The sequence below is a fragment of the Colletotrichum paranaense genome (genome assembly GCF_030867605.1).
Source record: "Colletotrichum paranaense strain IMI 384185 chromosome Unknown Scaffold_4.1, whole genome shotgun sequence".
In the NCBI taxonomy this organism is placed as follows: Eukaryota; Fungi; Ascomycota; class Sordariomycetes; order Glomerellales; family Glomerellaceae; genus Colletotrichum; species Colletotrichum paranaense.
In genome coordinates this window covers 1,531,577-1,548,260 of record NW_026848962.1, presented here as the reverse complement: position 1 = coordinate 1,548,260, position 16,684 = coordinate 1,531,577, and the positions used below count along the sequence as shown (strand labels likewise).

General features: G+C 50.9%; 4 protein-coding genes across 4 annotated transcripts; 2 read left to right on the top strand and 2 right to left on the bottom strand.

Annotated features, from left to right (window-relative positions):
- Positions 1-309: 309 nt before the first annotated feature.
- Positions 310-1,627, bottom strand: CPAR01_05505 (oxidoreductase family protein; the record flags this gene model as incomplete). The annotated part of the gene is made up of 4 exons (XM_060489783.1): positions 310-754; positions 831-1,020; positions 1,079-1,493; positions 1,550-1,627. 4 exons carry the CDS (start codon positions 1,625-1,627, stop codon positions 310-312), a joined length of 1,128 nt encoding a protein of 375 aa, XP_060351249.1.
- Positions 1,628-2,487: 860 nt separating this feature from the next.
- CPAR01_05504 (oxidoreductase family protein) lies at positions 2,488-3,609 on the top strand (the record flags this gene model as incomplete). Its single annotated transcript, XM_060489782.1, has 1 exon — positions 2,488-3,609. One exon carries the CDS (start codon positions 2,488-2,490, stop codon positions 3,607-3,609), a length of 1,122 nt encoding a protein of 373 aa, XP_060351248.1.
- A 435-nt stretch (positions 3,610-4,044) lies between these two features.
- Positions 4,045-5,160, bottom strand: CPAR01_05503 (RTA1 like protein; the record flags this gene model as incomplete). The annotated part of the gene is made up of 3 exons (XM_060489781.1): positions 4,045-4,343; positions 4,403-4,577; positions 4,666-5,160. The coding sequence occupies 3 exons, from the start codon at positions 5,158-5,160 to the stop codon at positions 4,045-4,047; spliced, it is 969 nt and encodes a 322-aa protein (XP_060351247.1).
- A 1,281-nt stretch (positions 5,161-6,441) lies between these two features.
- On the top strand, positions 6,442-16,212 carry CPAR01_05502 (beta-ketoacyl synthase domain-containing protein; the record flags this gene model as incomplete). Its single annotated transcript, XM_060489780.1, has 9 exons — positions 6,442-6,839; positions 6,936-7,202; positions 7,268-7,563; positions 7,665-7,894; positions 7,948-13,290; positions 13,349-14,959; positions 15,034-15,264; positions 15,330-16,045; positions 16,110-16,212. 9 exons carry the CDS (start codon positions 6,442-6,444, stop codon positions 16,210-16,212), a joined length of 9,195 nt encoding a protein of 3,064 aa, XP_060351246.1.
- Between the last annotated feature and the right edge of the window lie 472 nt (positions 16,213-16,684).

The following is a 16,684-nucleotide window of genomic DNA, read 5'->3' as shown; positions in this document are numbered from 1 at the left end:
AAATATCAAGAATAGTAGCGTTGCATAAGTAGTTCGGAACGTGCGGCCCTAGTGATAATCTCTTACAAATTTGCGTCTGTGACCACTAAGTATACGACTTTATGGAGTTCAAGTATTCTAATCACCCGATCTCCAATGAAGTTATTCTTCGGGTCTTTTGCTTTGCTGGAAAGAGGAAGCCGGTCAATCAAACACCCGATCACATAGGTACCTAAGGTAGCTTCAGCAAGACTCAAGTCGCGGAATTATTCGTTATTTTGCAAAGCTTGATCTTGGATAGGTCGGACTCAATCTTCAAAGAGAGATATACTAGTAGGCATTCTGCATGATCATCTTTATCAAGTCCAGGTCTTCCCGAGCATCCACGGCCGAGGTCTTCGGGATAGTCTTCTTCGTTACACAAGAGTAAAAATCCAAGAACTCAAGCGTGAAGGGATCCTCATACGTTTTTCTGACAATTTTCTCTTGGTAGCCGTCACCTTTGGCGGTCTCGATTTTCTCCCTGATGGTCATGGTAATAGGAAGCCCCTTAACGTACGGAGTATCGTAGTCAACGCGCACAATCTTCTCTCGCGAGTAGATCTCGATGTGAGCGTCAAATCTGGGTACGTCGATGATACCTGACTCGTACATGACGGGGAAGCCTTCGTATTGGAACAACACGCTCCAGATTGGCAACCCAAGAGAGGCACCCACAACTCGTGAGGGCATGCCGACCATCTCGCGCAGCGCAGAGAAGTCATGTACTCCAAGTCTATCAGATAGACGTGATGGGTCAGCGAGAAGGAAACTCTTCTTTCGGGTCGGCTCTGCCGAGAGATGTGACCTACCCTGTGAACAACCTGAACATTGTCATTGACCCTGGCGTTGCGTCAATCCCAATTTCTTTGATGAGCGCCGTTTTGACCATCTCTTCTTCGGTAGACTTCATCTCTGCCGTATCTTGCTTCGGGTAGTCGGTGTATTTCTTGGGGAATGTGCCAGATTGGTCTACGAAAGAGCTATTTTGCCCAATGATATCTACAGTATCTATTGTCAGCTTGGTCTCTAATCTTCAACATGTCAAACAGTAACATACCCCTGACGCGAATGTAATCAATCTTTTCCATCCCTCCCACTTCCTTCACAGCATCGAGGAAAGATTCGGCATATCGCCTCTGGTATCCGACAAAGACCTTCGCCTCAGAGGTCTGCTCCGCCGCGATGATGGCATCAAGGTCGCGGTAGTTCAAAGCGAGAGGCTTCTCTACGAATACATACTTGTTGTGCTGAAGAGCTAGGATCGCTTGTGAAGGATGGAATGCGTTGACGTTGCAGATGACCACAACGTCCGTATCGGGAGAGGTAATCAGCTCTTCAGCATTCAATGTCGTCTTGGGTGACCCGCCAGCGACCTTTTTCGTGCAGAGGTCAAGGGCTTGCTGAGAGACATCGGAGATGTAAGTGATCTCAAAATGAGTGGACAAACTGTTTAGCACAAGAATATGGGACACCTGAATTGGTGAAGCTTTAGTGTCTGCGGAAAAATGGATTCAAATGTAAGACAAACCTGCGCGAGCTCTCCCAGACCAATGATTCCGACTTTGAGAACCTGGCTGAGCTTGGTCCCGTTTGTTACTCCGACCATCTTGAGAGGCGGCGAAAGAGCTAGGCTGAAAGGTTTACTGCAGGCGGCCAGATTGAAGCTGGTTTGTTTTGGTCTCCTCTACAAAAGGACAAGTCATACAACATTCGACAACATATAAGCAACACAATCAATCAAATGTGCTTCCTCGATGCTGAAGACGCAAGGCTCAGCTCTCCTGGAGGCTTTCGAGGACCTGGAGCCTCGCTCCAAGTTTCCAAAGGATTACGCGTCGCGGTCGCCATTATCCGATGGATTAGAGAAAGATAGACCTACTTTAGGCTCCGGACAAGCGGACCGTCTGATGAAATCATAAAGATGTCCCAAATGAGACCAAAGCGGCGTAATGGACGAAAGATCTTTTCATCTTACGCGCGCTGGAAGCTGCATTGTGACGGCGCATACAGCTTTGTGGTACCTTACATGGAGCCCTTTGCATTTCTACTGGAACGGCAAGTGTTGCATCTTACATCAGCTAAGCACCTTCAAATATGCAAAACTTCCATATCCGGTCAAATCCTACAACTGAGGGGCGCGCCACCGTCTTGAAGCAGGCGGCCCGTCGACTCCGGCCCCTGAGCCTGAGACGTCCCGTCCGGAAAACGGGAAGGATCGCGAAGGATCGCGAAGGATCGCGAAGGGTAAAGTCGAAATCATCAGCCTACATGAGCCCTGAAGATACAGCCGGAAGGATTGGCGGGGTTTGCATGATACTTCGACTTTCCTCTTCCGCTACCGACCGCGGTCATTAGGCCAGACGGCCTGGCGAAGAATGTCCCTTCTCCAAGCACCTCACGATAGTGTCAACGAACAACCTCTTCTTTGCCAAACATACACGTTCTCGATAAATCTGATTCAAAGAAATGCCCCAAGCCTGGCGAGTTTACCTGTGCGGCGCTGGCTCAATTGCATGGCGACATGGCGTTGCGGCGGAAAGCCTGGGCGACGATGTTCAGCTTTTTGCTGCAGACCCCTCGAAAGATGCTCGGGAAGCATTGCTCGCCAAATTACCCAAAGCTACTGTCTATGAAGATGTAGAGACAATGCTCGCCAGTTCCCCAGGGCAAGAGCGCGACATAGTCGTGGTAGCCGTGCCTCCATTCCTGCACCACGCAGCAACACTACGCGCGTTTCGATCCAACCGCCATGTTCTCTGCGAAAAGCCGCTGGCAACATCCGAGAAGGAGATGAATGAGATGTTAGCCGCTAGTGCTGAAGCCAATAGAGTCTTTGGAGAGTGCAGCTTTCGATATCTCGGAAATAAAGCTTTGGATCGCGCCCGCCATTTGATCGAGACGGGTGGAATAGGGTCTATCTATCATGCCCGCTTTATCAACCGCCAGCCAAGAGCTCGCGCGGGAATCGAGTATCAACCGTCGAGCAGATGGTTTTTGGAGAAGGAGAAGTCTGGCGGCGGCATCGTATTCGACTGGGGCGTCTACGATGTCACCATGTTCTTCGACGTCCTCCGCCCAGTCGCTGCCACGGTCAACCATGCCTGGCTGGCCACGCCAACTACCAGTGCTGACCCATCTGGGACAGTCATTTCTGTCGAGACACATGCTGGCGCGTCTCTGACTTTGAAGCTTCAGGACGGCACTGTGATCCCATTCTACTGGGAGCGAGCAAGCGGTTTCCATGGAGACGCCCAGGTCGCTCTGAGTATCGACGGCACGGCTGGTGGTCTGACATGGGAATGGGTCCCGACTTTTGACTACAAGGATGAAGTCGATGAGCTAGAGCAAGGCTTCAAGCTGGTGCACTATATCGACAACAACGGCAAAGTAGAGGCTAAGGAAGAGAAGTTTCCTGCTTTCGGGTGGGAGGACGCGAATCAACGCCCCTTACTGTCCTTTGTCGATTTAATCGAGGGACGCGACAGCGTTGCTCTCTCCAGGAGCAGGCTCGAGTTCAATTTTGGTGTCGTATCAGCTATCTACAAGTGTGCCTCCGAGGGCAAACCCGTTCATGTTCAATTGAAGTAAATCAGGGGGCCAGATATTTGGTTTAGACACCATTAATGCAACATCGAACAACCGCGAGTACTTACTTGAGAGATCTATGGTTGGATTACGTCTTGCCCAAATGCGCAACATCGGAAAGAATACAGACACCATCTAACTTTGAACATGGGGCTTTAACTTACACAGCGGGCGGCAAACTACTTTATATCACTGGAGTAAACAGCAAGACAATAATTGAATATCCTGCTCCAACAGCAAAACGCCGTCATGACTTAGGGAGGTTTTGACATGGAGGCTTTATGTTTTGTTAGATGAAGAAAATGCACAAGCAGCGAGATGTGACTAGTCCTTCAGCAGTGTGTTCCAAAAAGTATCCATATCTTCCGCATGGAATGTTTGAACCTCAATGGGGATCTCCTTTGTTGTCTTCCTGCAAATGATAAACGAGTCACATGCTTACAACCTCTCTGCGGACGTCTCCGGCGCAGCCTTTTCGCTGCTACCAGGGGTGATGGTTTGTGGACTTCCCTTTGCCTTGGAGGCACGGAATCGGAATTTAGCCTCGTTCCACCTTTTCCCGAAGCCATAACCTGGGTGGAAGATAGTCAAGCACGAGCATGCTAGTATAATCATGGTTCCGTCGAGGATCATGAACTCAACCTCTTGGTTGGCAAGCTTCCCACCGAAACCCTCGCTGAGCTCAACGGAACGGAAAACGGTTCGTATAAACAAGAATGCTGTTGCACCAAACAGTGCTTCAAACATCGTTAGCTTCATAGATCTGGTTCATGTTGACATCGACCAGGGAACATACCAAACAGGAACAGTTTGTATCTTTTGCTGTTGACCAAATCGGTAAACTCGGGATTCCGCATCTCTGGGTTCTTCTTCACGCGCCAGAGGAATTCGAGGCTGCAGGCAGTGAATGCAAACAGACAAGCAACCTGTATCGACAGGCCGGCCACAAGAATATTTGTTCCCACATCGATCTTGAAGTACCAAAGTATCAGTAACAAAGTTCAGAAGCAGTCGAAGGCATATTGCCATGACAAAGGCGGGTGAAGATTGAATGCGTACCATGTGCGGGTTGTCCAAAGGCGTAGACGCAGCAATTCCTCCCCCAACTGCCTGAACAACAAGACTGACAATGTCGCATCCCAAGAAAAATGTCGTGTATGAGCGAGGCTTGATCCGGCTAATAGCTTCCCCATTGATCACGACGATGCGCCCGAGAGTTAGGTAGATGGCTGCCGCGATGAATACGGGACCGATTGTTAGAGTAATGAGATACCACAAGAAGTAATCTCTGCTGAAAGGGTTTCCATTCAAGAGGACCCTAGCAATGTATCCAACGGTCTCTGTCAACAAGCCGAGGCAGATAGCTATCATGAAGCCCCTTGTTTTGTGCTTTATGCCGAGAAAGATCTGACCGCATGCGAGCAGGGCCATAATCACCAGAAAGAGAACATTTCCGGCGACACTTGGTCGGTAGCGGACGAAGCCCCATTGTTCAACGGAGCATGTGTCTAGAGTGCAGACGAATCCTGGAATGTAGCCTTCGGGGGCCGACATTGTGAACCGAGCTTTGTAGAAATGTTGGATCTTTGGAAACCTTGTTGAGGATAGGGTATCTCAACCTGCAGAGAAAGTGGAGGAACCCTCGACTGGACGTATTTAAAGCTATCGACGGGTTGAAGGTTCAAAGACCCGCGAAAGGGGACTGGCGATACCGGCGGATTGGTAAATTGGCCCAACACGTCTCTTGGCTCAACCCCATTGTTGGCCAACCCTTCACTTTGTTTGATAAACGATTGGATGACAGGCGAGACAAATAATAACGGCTGAGATTCCCTTGATTCCGACCTCTAGCCCAAGACTGTAGTAGGTGTATGCAAGTCGGCCCGAGACGCCTTGTGGATAATTGGGATGTAAGATTGGTGGCGCGGGGTATTCTGGCTAAATCGAATCATCCCCATGGGGGCCAGCCAAGAAGCCCACGGATCTTCGTGCCGAAAAGCTTACCACCTTTATATAAGTAAGCTGTGCTGTGCCGCGTGGCTGCGGCGTCTAGCTAGCCGAGCCGCACACAACTTGGCGAAGGCTTCGTAAACGCCATATCGAGATTGTGTAGACGCAAGTCATACATCCGTCACCCTATTGGGACCATACATTCTGCCATCTTTGGCACAATGGCACAGAAAAGGCGCGAGATGACAGATGCCGGAATTTTCGGGACCAAATCACGGCGGCAAGACTTGCTATCACATCGAAGGATCCCCTGAATCCTTCAAAACATGCATCTCCCACTAGGCAACAGTTCGGCATTCCTATCTTGGACTTATCATACGGCCTGGGCCGCGAAGGATCGCAAGTCTTCCAAAAGCGGATTTGCACTTTGGTTCAGAACTTGCCGTGCGAGACACAGCGAGCCGTCCAAAGCCGCGTTGCCGATTCGACAGTAGGCCGTCAGCTACAACCCTCAACTCCTGAACATCGATTTCTGTGATACACGAGCCTTATCTTCAGGGCTGTAGGATTCGTCATCGTAGAGGGCCTGTCAAATCTTGTTCCGATTAGCGCTCATGGTCCTACTGCCTCCTGATATTCCAGCCTGAAAAATGAGATGCCAAGTGCTCCGTGTCACTGAGGATACCTCCATGTAGGATCAAATGATGGGTAGATTTTGATTTCGCATTAAATATAAGTTTCCCCAAGCACGAATAATTGGATTGTATGAGATTTTGAAGCTCGAATACCTCGAGGAATCATTCGAACTCTCGCTTGTCGCCATCTCTTCGTCGAAAGTCTTGTTGAAGCATACCTCTTGAGGCTGTTCTTGTTTCGCTTGAAAACATGACGGAGGCATCACCTAGTCCAATTGCCATCATTGGCATGGCATGCCGTCTGCCTGGTGGCTCGGATAACCCTTCCAAACTCTGGAATATGCTTTCAGAAGGCCGGAGTGGCTGGCGTGAGATACCCGAAGATAGATGGAACAAAGATGCGTTCTATCACCCTGACCCCGAAGCAAAAGAAGCTGTCAACTTCAAGGGCCTTTACTTCTTGGACCAAGACATTACCGCTTTTGACGCGCGGTTCTTCAACGTACACCCTCATGAAGCCCACTGCCTCGACCCACAGCAGCGCATCTTATTGGAGACGACGTATGAGGCTCTCGAAAATGCTGGGCAAACCATCGCCAATATCAAGGGATCCGATACTTCTGTACACGTTGGTGCTTATGCTACTGAGTGAGTCCTTCATACTTGATGGAGCGAGAGTGCCTCTCAAGGAACATATCCGCCCAGACTGGAAGCACATTCGGTCTAATGTGTGCACTCATATAGCTTTGAACGCATGGGCTACAAGGATACAGCAAGAACGCCCAAGGCCCACATGATCGGCACAGGAATCGCAATTCTCTCTAATAGAATATCCTATGTCTTTGATCTCAACGGCCCATCAAGCACAGTTGACACTGGGTGCTCAGGAAGTATGGTAGCCTTGCATCAGGCATGTCATGGGCTCCGAGCAAGAGAATCAAAGATGGCTATCGTCGCCGGTACCCAACTTGTTCTTACCCCTGATCAGATTATCCCCATGAGCAGTGTCGGGTATGTCTCATCCCTTTTGTATGTGTGATTTGGAATTTGAACAAGAGCTGACGAGGTGGACGCAGCATGACCAATCCGGATGGTAAATGCTACGTCTTTGATAGCCGCGGTGCTGGCTACGCAAGAGGCGAAGGTGTTGTCACTCTGATTCTCAAGCGTCTCGATGATGCTATCAGAGACGGTGATCGGGTTCATGCCCTCATCCGGAACTCTGGGCTAAACCAGGACGGCAAGACAGTCGGCCTTACGCTACCCAATCCAATTGCCCAGGCGAATCTTATGCGCCTCGTGTACAAGAACGCCGGGCTAAACCCAGCAGATACCGTATACGTCGAAGCTCACGGCACGGGAACTCAAGCTGGTATGTGATTCTCACTCTATGTCCTAGCTCCAGTCTACCTCCACTTACCTCTGTTTTTCATCACGTGTATCTACCATAGGCGGACCCTAACAATGAAGCAGGTGATAACGCAGAGATATCGTCCATTGCGGAAGTCTTCTGTCCCGAAGGCCAACGCGAGAACGGTCTATATGTTGGCTCCATCAAGTCAAACATTGGCCATCTTGAAGCTTCAAGTGGTGTCGCTGGATTGCTGAAGGCCATTCTAATCTTGAAGCATGGCGCAATCCCGCCCAACATTGATTTCATAAAGCCGAAGCCTACGCTACATCTAGAAGAGCGCAAGATAAAGGTACAAGAAGCTTTTACCTGACCATTTAGACTGTTGCTGACCATGACCCGAAGATTGCTACTGAAATGGTTCCACTCCCTGAGTCTACTGGTCCCCGCCGTGTGTCTGTCAACTCCTTTGGCTACGGCGGAACAAATGCCCACGTCATCCTGGAAGCTCCAGCTAGCTACGAGAAAGCGGACAGCGTACTGGCTACAGAGAAGTCAATTGGCACCAATGGGCATACCAACGGACATGCAAATGGGCACACTAATGGGCATACCACGAAAGAAAACGGCACAAACGGACATACAGAGGTGCAAGAAATTACGTCTCCGGATCATGGCATAAACGGATCAAACGGGATCAACGGAACCAAAGGGACTAATGGACACAACGGCAAGACCAAAGACCATGTCGAGAAGGTCGACTCGGATACTGCCAACGGGAGGACCTTGTCCAATCCCAAGCTTTTCGTCTTGTCAGCTCGATCGGAGACATCTTTGCAGGCCATGGTGGCCAATCTGCGAGGATGGGTTTCTTCCCATCACGACGCCTCTTCACTTTCTAACCTTGCTTATACTCTGTCGACTCGCAGATCAGAGCTGCAATTTCGATCAAGTGTCGCAGCGGCCAGCCATGATGAGCTCATCAGCCTACTCGAACAGAAGCCTCGCATCACCAAGGCAGCGTCAAACTTCCGCTCCGTGTTCCTCTTCACGGGGCAGGGAGCCCAGTGGCATGCCATGGGCCGTGAGCTAACCAGGGAGAATCCGGTCTTCAGAAAGTCAATGCTCCATTCGGAGAAGATCCTGACGGATCTTGGGGCTGACTGGAGTCTAATCGAAGAGCTCTCCAAAGACGAGGACAAGTCGCGAGTTGGGCAGGCTGAGATCTCCCAGCCCTCTACCACAGCGATTCAAATTGCATTGGTAGACCTCCTCAAGAGCTACCAAGTCTTCCCCAATCTTGTCCTCGGACATAGCAGTGGTGAAATAGCTGCCGGTTATGCTGCCGAGGCCTTAGACCACGCAACTGCGCTCGAGATATCGTACAGGCGCGGATTCATGTCGCAGGCATGCGCGCGTGTCATCTCGAGCAGAGGCGCGATGATGGCTGTCGGCTTGGGCGAAGACGATGTCAAGAAATACATTGAGCAGACCAAGACAGGGCTCATCTGCGTCGCATGTGTCAACTCCCCTGTCAGCACAACCATTTCTGGAGACGAGACTGCCATCGACGAGCTCAAGCAAATCCTTGACGAGGAGTCCATATTCAACCGAAAGTTGAAGGTGGACACGGCCTACCACTCTCATCACATGAAGAAGGTTGCAGCCGAATATCTCGAGTCCATCGCGCACATCGAAGCGCGCACTCCGAACCCTGCCATCAAGTTCTACTCTTCTGTTGCCGTTGCACACAAGACATCTGGTTTCGATGCTCAGTACTGGGTTGACAACCTGGTGTCTCCAGTCCGCTTTGGAAATGCCTTGGAGCTCCTCTGTCGCACAGAAATCGCGGACCTCGAGCCAGCGCCCCTCACTCTATTCACTGAGGTGGGCCCTCACGGTGCCCTGGCAGGTCCAGTCCGGCAGACTATTCAGGGGCTCAATTTGACTAGCTTCAAGTCAAGTTACCTATCCACCCTGTCTCGAGGCCGTGATGCTGCGATCACCCTTCTTGAGACAGCTGGCAAGCTGTTCGAGTTCGGGTACCCGGTCTCGCTACAAGCGACCCTGGGAGAAAATCAATCTGCTATGTTGGTTGATGATCTTGATCCGTATCCTTGGGATCACTCCACGAGCTTCCTCTACGAATCGAAGCTCAGCAAGGAGCATCGCTTCCGCGCGCACCCGCCACATGACCTTCTCGGCCTTCGTGTCCCGGGAACCACCAACCATGAACCCACTTGGCGCAACCTTCTCGGAGTAGGAAGCCTTCCGTGGCTTAGCGATCACATTGTCGATGGCTTCGCCATTTTCCCTGCTTCTGGATATCTCTCTATGGCTGTAGAGGCAGTGCGCCAGATCAGCGTCGACAGAAAGATCCAGGGTGTCATTTCTCAGATTCACCTGAAAAATGTCTCGTTTGCCAAGTCAATCATGATCCCTGAACGACGCACTGACGGACTGACATTTGATGTTGAAGTTCTCCTGACGTTGCGACCCGCCAAAAGTCTGACCGATCGTACATGGGAGACATTCCGCATTATGGCTCTATCGCCGGAGGATGTGTGGCACGAGCACTGTGCGGGACACATCATGGTTGAGTGGTCGACTAAGGAAGATGAAGTCGAGGGATTCCGCGAAGAGAAGATGGTAAATTCAAGCGGCCTCGAACATCTTCAGGAAATCATCAATGCTTGCAACACCACGATCAGTGGCGAGGAGCTTTACAAAAACTTCACCGAGAACGGCAACGTCTATGGCCCTTCTTTTGCTGGCATAGAGTCGGCGCAGATTGGCTCCCGAGGAGGCATCGCAGAGATCAAGATCCCCGATGTGAAGAGCATGATGCCTCGCAAGCATCAGCAGGAGCATGTCATCCACCCAGCCTCGCTCGATACAGTCTTCCAATTGGGACTTCCACTGTACCGGAGGGATGTTGGTAACGGGCCCGTGATGCCTACAAGCATCGATGATCTGATCATCAACTGCAAACTCAGCAGTACACCCGGCACCAAATGGACAGTGTGCTCTACTATGGGCCAGAAAGGCTTCCGGTTTGCTAGCATCGACATCATGGTCTTCGAAGAAGTCACAGAGGGTGCGCCACTGGTGCCCGTATTGGACATTCGCGGTGGCGCGCTTCGGGGCATCGGCGAAGCTCCAGTTGACGAGAATGCTCTGCCGTTCTCCCGCAAGATGAGCTACGCTCTCGAATGGCAACCTGACGTCGACCTCCTGGCTCCACTACAGCAAGGAGACGAGTCAAACCAGCTAGTCTCGTATCTTCAGCTTCTGGCCTTCAAGCAGCCACGCATGAAGATCCTGGATTTGAGCGCAGGATCTGAAGCAGACATAGCGCTGCCATTCCTCGAAGCGATTGATCGTCCAGAAGGATTGCTTTTTGACCGATATACGTATTGCAGCGCTGAACCCCACGTCGAGTCCTTGGATCAAGCCAAGGCGTCTCTTCGCCGATGGAATGAACAAGTCGAATTCAAGACGTTGGACAGTTCAAAGGATTTTACTCAGCAAGGCTTCCAAGAGGGGTCTTACGACCTCATTCTTGCTTCCAAGGCGGAGCACGGCTCTGCTGATGAGTCTCTGAGCAACTGGCGAAAGCTTCTGAAGCCTCGCGGCAGACTGGTCCTTCACGCATCGCCGGTCAAAGGTCAACATGATGACTCTTCTGTCCTGCCAGAGTGCGATTGGCATACTAGATTGGAGCATCATAGCTTCCAGGACGTGACTCCTATCCAACAAGACCCTGCTACAGGACCAAGCATGATCATTGCCTCAGCCGTCGAGGAGCAGTCTCCAACGAAGGAAGACTTCCCCTCAATTCGCATCATCTCTCAGTCGCAGTCAGGCCAGGTTGCGTCTCTTGCAGATGTATTTGCGGCACACATGACCGCACTAGGGTTTGCTTGTTTTGTGGATGGTTGGGCATTTGAGCCAGTCAATGCTGATACTATCCACATTGTCCTCGATGATGCGATGGATCCCATCCTTGCTGCATCAAGTGCCGAAAAGTTCGCCCAAATTGTCGCTCTCGTAACCAAGACGAAGAGCGTGCTGTGGCTAAGCTGCCAAGAAAGCGGTGCCGAAACCCATGATCCGGCGAAGGGGATGATCAGCGGCCTCGCAAGAGTCGTGCGACGAGAGAACTCGGCTATGCGTTTTGTCACTGTCGATGTACAAGACGATGTGCTGTCGAAAATGGAAGTTCTGGTATCCAAGGTCTCAGAAGTTATTAAAAGTTCCTTTGCCACCCCCGTCAGCATCTCACGATCCGATGAGGATGAATACACCTTCAGTAACGACCAACTCCTCATTCCTCGAGTCCATGCGGATGCCAAGTTCGACGACTGGGTCAAGAGGGCGATATACGCTCAAGGAATGGAGACCGGACCTTTCCAACAGGTGGATAGGCCCCTCAAGCTCGAGGTTGAGACGCCGGGGCTCCTCAGTAGTCTCCGTTTCGCCGACGACGAGACGCCGTCGAGGCCCCTTAACCCGTTCGAAGTAGAGCTTGAGGCTAGGGCGTACGGCGTCAACTTCAAGGATGTATTCATCGCGATGGGGCAGATGATACCTGGTGTAACAATGGCCGGTGAATGTGCCGGTATTGTTCGCAAGGTGGGCTCTGCCATTGAGAACAAGTTCCGCGTCGGCGATCGCGTCTGCGGAATCTTTGCGGAGCCCTTCTCTAGTCACCCACGGATCGATGGGAACTTCAGTTGCCATCTTCCGGATAGTATGCCCTACTCTGTGGGCGCGTCAATCCCTGTCATCTTCTGCACCGCCTACCACTGCATCATCGAGGTCGCTCGTCTCGAGCGTGGAGACACCATTCTGATCCACGCCGCTTCTGGCGGTGTCGGTCAAGCAGCTATTCAACTTGCCCAGAACATTGGAGCCGAGATCTTCTGCACTGTGGGCAGCAGCGCGAAGCGTCAACTGCTCATTGACACATTCAACATCCCACCAGATCATATCTTTTCGTCAAGACTTCGGACATTCAAGCAGGGGATACTGCGACTCACCCAGGGCAAGGGTGTCAACTGCGTCTTGAACTCACTGTCGGGCGAATCACTCCATGACTCATTTGCTGTTCTTGCACCACTAGGAACCTTTGTCGAAATCGGCAAGTCTGATATCTATCGGAAGAACGAAATCAGCATGGTTCCTTTCGACAACAGTGTCACGTTTGCCGCTGTCGACTTGACCGTCTTGGCCCGACTCAAGCCGACCAAGATGCGGGAAACTCTCGATAAAGTACTCTCATTGTTCGCGGAGGGTACTCTGAAGCCTGTGGCTCCCATTACGGCTATGCCCATGACCGACATCGAGGACGCTTTCCGTTTGATCCAGTCGAGGAAGCACACCGGCAAGGTTGTTCTCGTTTGTGACGACCAGACGCAAGTCAAGTTGACGCTGGCACGTCCACGACCTCTCCGGTTAGATGGGAATGGCACATATATCATCTCTGGAGGTCTCGGAGACCTTGGGCGAAGAATCGCCAAGTTCCTAGCCGCTCATGGTGCGGGACATGTGGTAACTTTGTCTCGTCGTAACCTGGAAGAAGAGGACCAGCTTGCGTTCGAGGAAGAGTTGCGCGCCATGGGAGCAGAGCTTCACATCATTCGCTGTGACGTGACAGATCAAGAGTCAGTGCAATCAGCCGCTGCCGAATGTTCAAAGAAACTTCCTCCGGTGAGAGGTGTCGTCCATGCAGGAATGGTCTTGAGGGTAAGTCTTTGTAATGCATCCCATTTTTCTCGCGCAACGCAGCTCACGTCATTTCTAGGATCATCCTTTCGAAATCATGTCTCACAATGATTACATGACCTCAATCAAGCCCAAGGTTCAGGGAACTCAGAATCTCGACAATGCCTTTGGCGCTTCCGACTCCCTCGACTTCTTCATTATGCTGTCATCCATCACCGCAATCCTCGGAAAATCTGGACAGTCGAACTACGCTGTAGGTAACGCCTACCAGGATGCATTTGCTCAAAGCAAAAAGGGATCGAGCTGCAGATACATCACGTTGAACCTCGGTGCGGTCGACGGATCCTTAGCCATCACCTCACTGCCTCCTGCGCAACAAGACGCTATGAGACGTGGCTCCGTTCTCATGTCGTTTGACGAAGTCTTCGCCGTTTTGACCTACGCTATGAGCGCACAGGCAAACGAGGATGATCTCCACCAGCTGATACTTGGCTTTGATCGAAAATCGATAGAGGCGGTTCACGATGAGATGGCTCTTGCGAATCCCATCTTCAGCCAGATTCCGTACCTGGAGAACGAGGGAGAGCCGACCAAGGAAGCTGCCACTGACGTTGGAAAGTTGCTTCAACAAGCCTCCTCGCCCGAGGAAGTCAAGAGCATTGTGGTTAACGGAATTTGCCAGCGGTTTGCCATGTTCACTGCTGTGCCCGTTGAAGAAATTAGTCCCGACGTTTCGATGGAGAGTTTTGGTCTCGACTCACTTGTTGCCATCGAATTGAAGAACTTCCTCTCTCGCACTTTCCAGGCGACGCTCCAGACATCTGAGGTTCTCGACGCTGTCAACATCCTGAGTTTGGCCAAGGTCATCATCCTCAGATCCAAACTCGTCTCCAAAGACACTGAGACGGCTGTCGCGGAGAAGGAAGAGACCGCAACACCTGCAGCCGTGAAGGTTGCCGACTTGGCCGTCGAAAGTGCAGCACCAGATACCAACCATAACTTCCATTGTTGCCGAGCAATCAAGACGCTTCAGAAAATGCCTCTTGTTGACTTTGACGTGATGTTTGACGATTACCTGGAGAAGTCAAGAATGTTCTTTTCCGCCGAAGACTTCAAGACTATCGAAGACGATGTAGCCGAATTCAGAAAGCCGGACAGCATTGGTCGGAAGTTCTATGGCCGTCTGCATGAGCAGGCGCACGATCCCGCGATCGAAAACTGGCAAGAGAAGTACTTCCTTCAAAGCATGTATCTGCAGAGGCGCATGCCGCTCGCGCCATTCAATAACTTTATGGCATTCCACCCTCTCGGGAACATGGGCCATACTCAAGCCGAGCGAGCAGCCATGATTGCAAGGATTGCCTTCCAAGCCAAGCAGGATCTCGAATCCGATCGATGGGAGCCCATGGCATACATGTTCACGGCAAACTGTACCGATCTTTGGCAGTACATCTTCAACACGGCTCGCCTGCCTGGCGTTCCGCTAGATCGGATGGCTAAATTCCCTGGGAACGACTACATGGCGGTACTCTATCGCGGACATATCTACAAGGTTGAGCTCATAGATGGAGATCACAATGTCTCCATCGAAACATTGACCAAGACTTTCAATGCTCTCTTGGCCCAGCAAGACCTTGATGACAACTGGACGAGTATCCTTGGCACCGACGACCGCACTTCATGGGCGGAGGTAAGTTCACTGCAGTCTATTTACCCACAGATAATAGATTATGAGTGATGATGAGACTGATTCATCAATAACAGAGCCGACAAGCCCTAATTGACCTTGACGATGCCAACAAAGAGACCATAGACATGGTAGAGGCTGCAGCTTTTCTCATTTGTCTCGACGACACAGAGCCTGCGCATGCAGAGGAGAGAATCAACCATATGATGATGCTCAACGGTTTCAACCGATGGGTCGACAAGTCCATCGCATTCATAGTGTGCAAGAACGCAACTTCTGGCACATACGTCGAGCACACGATGATTGATGTAAGTTTGATCGCGTTGATGGCTGACCCATCTCGAAGTAAGGCTTTCTGACCACTTGTACTTAGGCAATGACCCTCTTCGCGATGCAAACGGCCATTGTCGAAGGCATCATGACCTATAAGCCACCCCGAGAGCTCAACGGCCATACCAATGGGGTTGTTTTCTCGCCCAGAGAGTTTACTTTGAAGACAACACCGGCGTTGGACGCGCGTATTCAACACGTTCGACAGCGTTTCGAAAACGACATCTCAAAGTTCGGATACAGAGACATTGTACTTTCCGACTTTGGGAAAGACATTCTCCTTGACCGTCACCTCCCTATCAAAGGCGTCTACGACCTTATGGGCCTTCTCGCCAACTACTACTACTATGGCTACAATGCCCAATCCTGGGAAGCCATCTCCATGTCGCACTACCACAAGGGACGGCCTGACATTGTGCAAGTCAACACGTCGATCACCGCGGACTTTTGTACCATCGCAGACGACGAAAGCGTGCCGGCGCGCAAACGCTTCGATATGATGGTCGCGGCTGCCAATGCTCGTAATCAGATCATCAAGGACGCGTTCATGGGTCGATGCTACCAGCGGACGCTCAGGGCCCTCGAGCTCTGCGCAGAGGAGGGCGAGGATCTGCCTGCTCTCTTTAAGAATCCGCTCTATGAGCAAACTGTGGAGCCCAACCAGATGTTCTCGAATACCGATGGGCTGTCTCCCGAGTCTTGCTTCATCATGCAGAACCCAAAGAGGTTCTGGATGACGTACTATGTTACTGATGGAGGGTAAGTGACGTTTTTACTGAGATAATCTCTGCTTTGCAAATGAAGCTAACAATTTGGTCTCTAGAGCTCATTTCTCTGTGGTTACTGGGAAAGACGAAGTGATTGCGTGGGCAGACTGTTTGCAACGTGCCTCTTCGGTGTTGAAGACGTTGATAGATGCGGCATGAGGTGGATTTCGCACTGCTTTTGGCGGTTCGTTTGTTCATTTGACTCAAATTAGTTGTATTTCCGCTTGATTGATGCACGTTATTATGATTGAATTATCCTCCTTAACAACTACGTACTTACTCCATGTGATCAGTTTTCGGGTACGCTTCTGAGTCACAATCCAAATCTATAGTACATTGGTTTTCTTGAGGTAAATACATCAGGTACCAAGAACATGATAAAAATGTCTAAAGTGAAGGGGCAACAACACTGAGAGGAGAGCATGCTGGAGCTAGCTTAGGGCCCTAGAGTTCAGTGCCGTGTAGTCCCTGTACCTGCTGAAGCCTACCCTACTGAGGACCTCTCGCATTACGATTGTTGGCTCGGAACGATTTCAACTTTGACAAGATATCTTCAAAACCGGTCATTGATTCTAGCCAAACAATTTCAAATTGCCAACGATATGTGCAAGTTTAGCCCTCAGATGCCTCA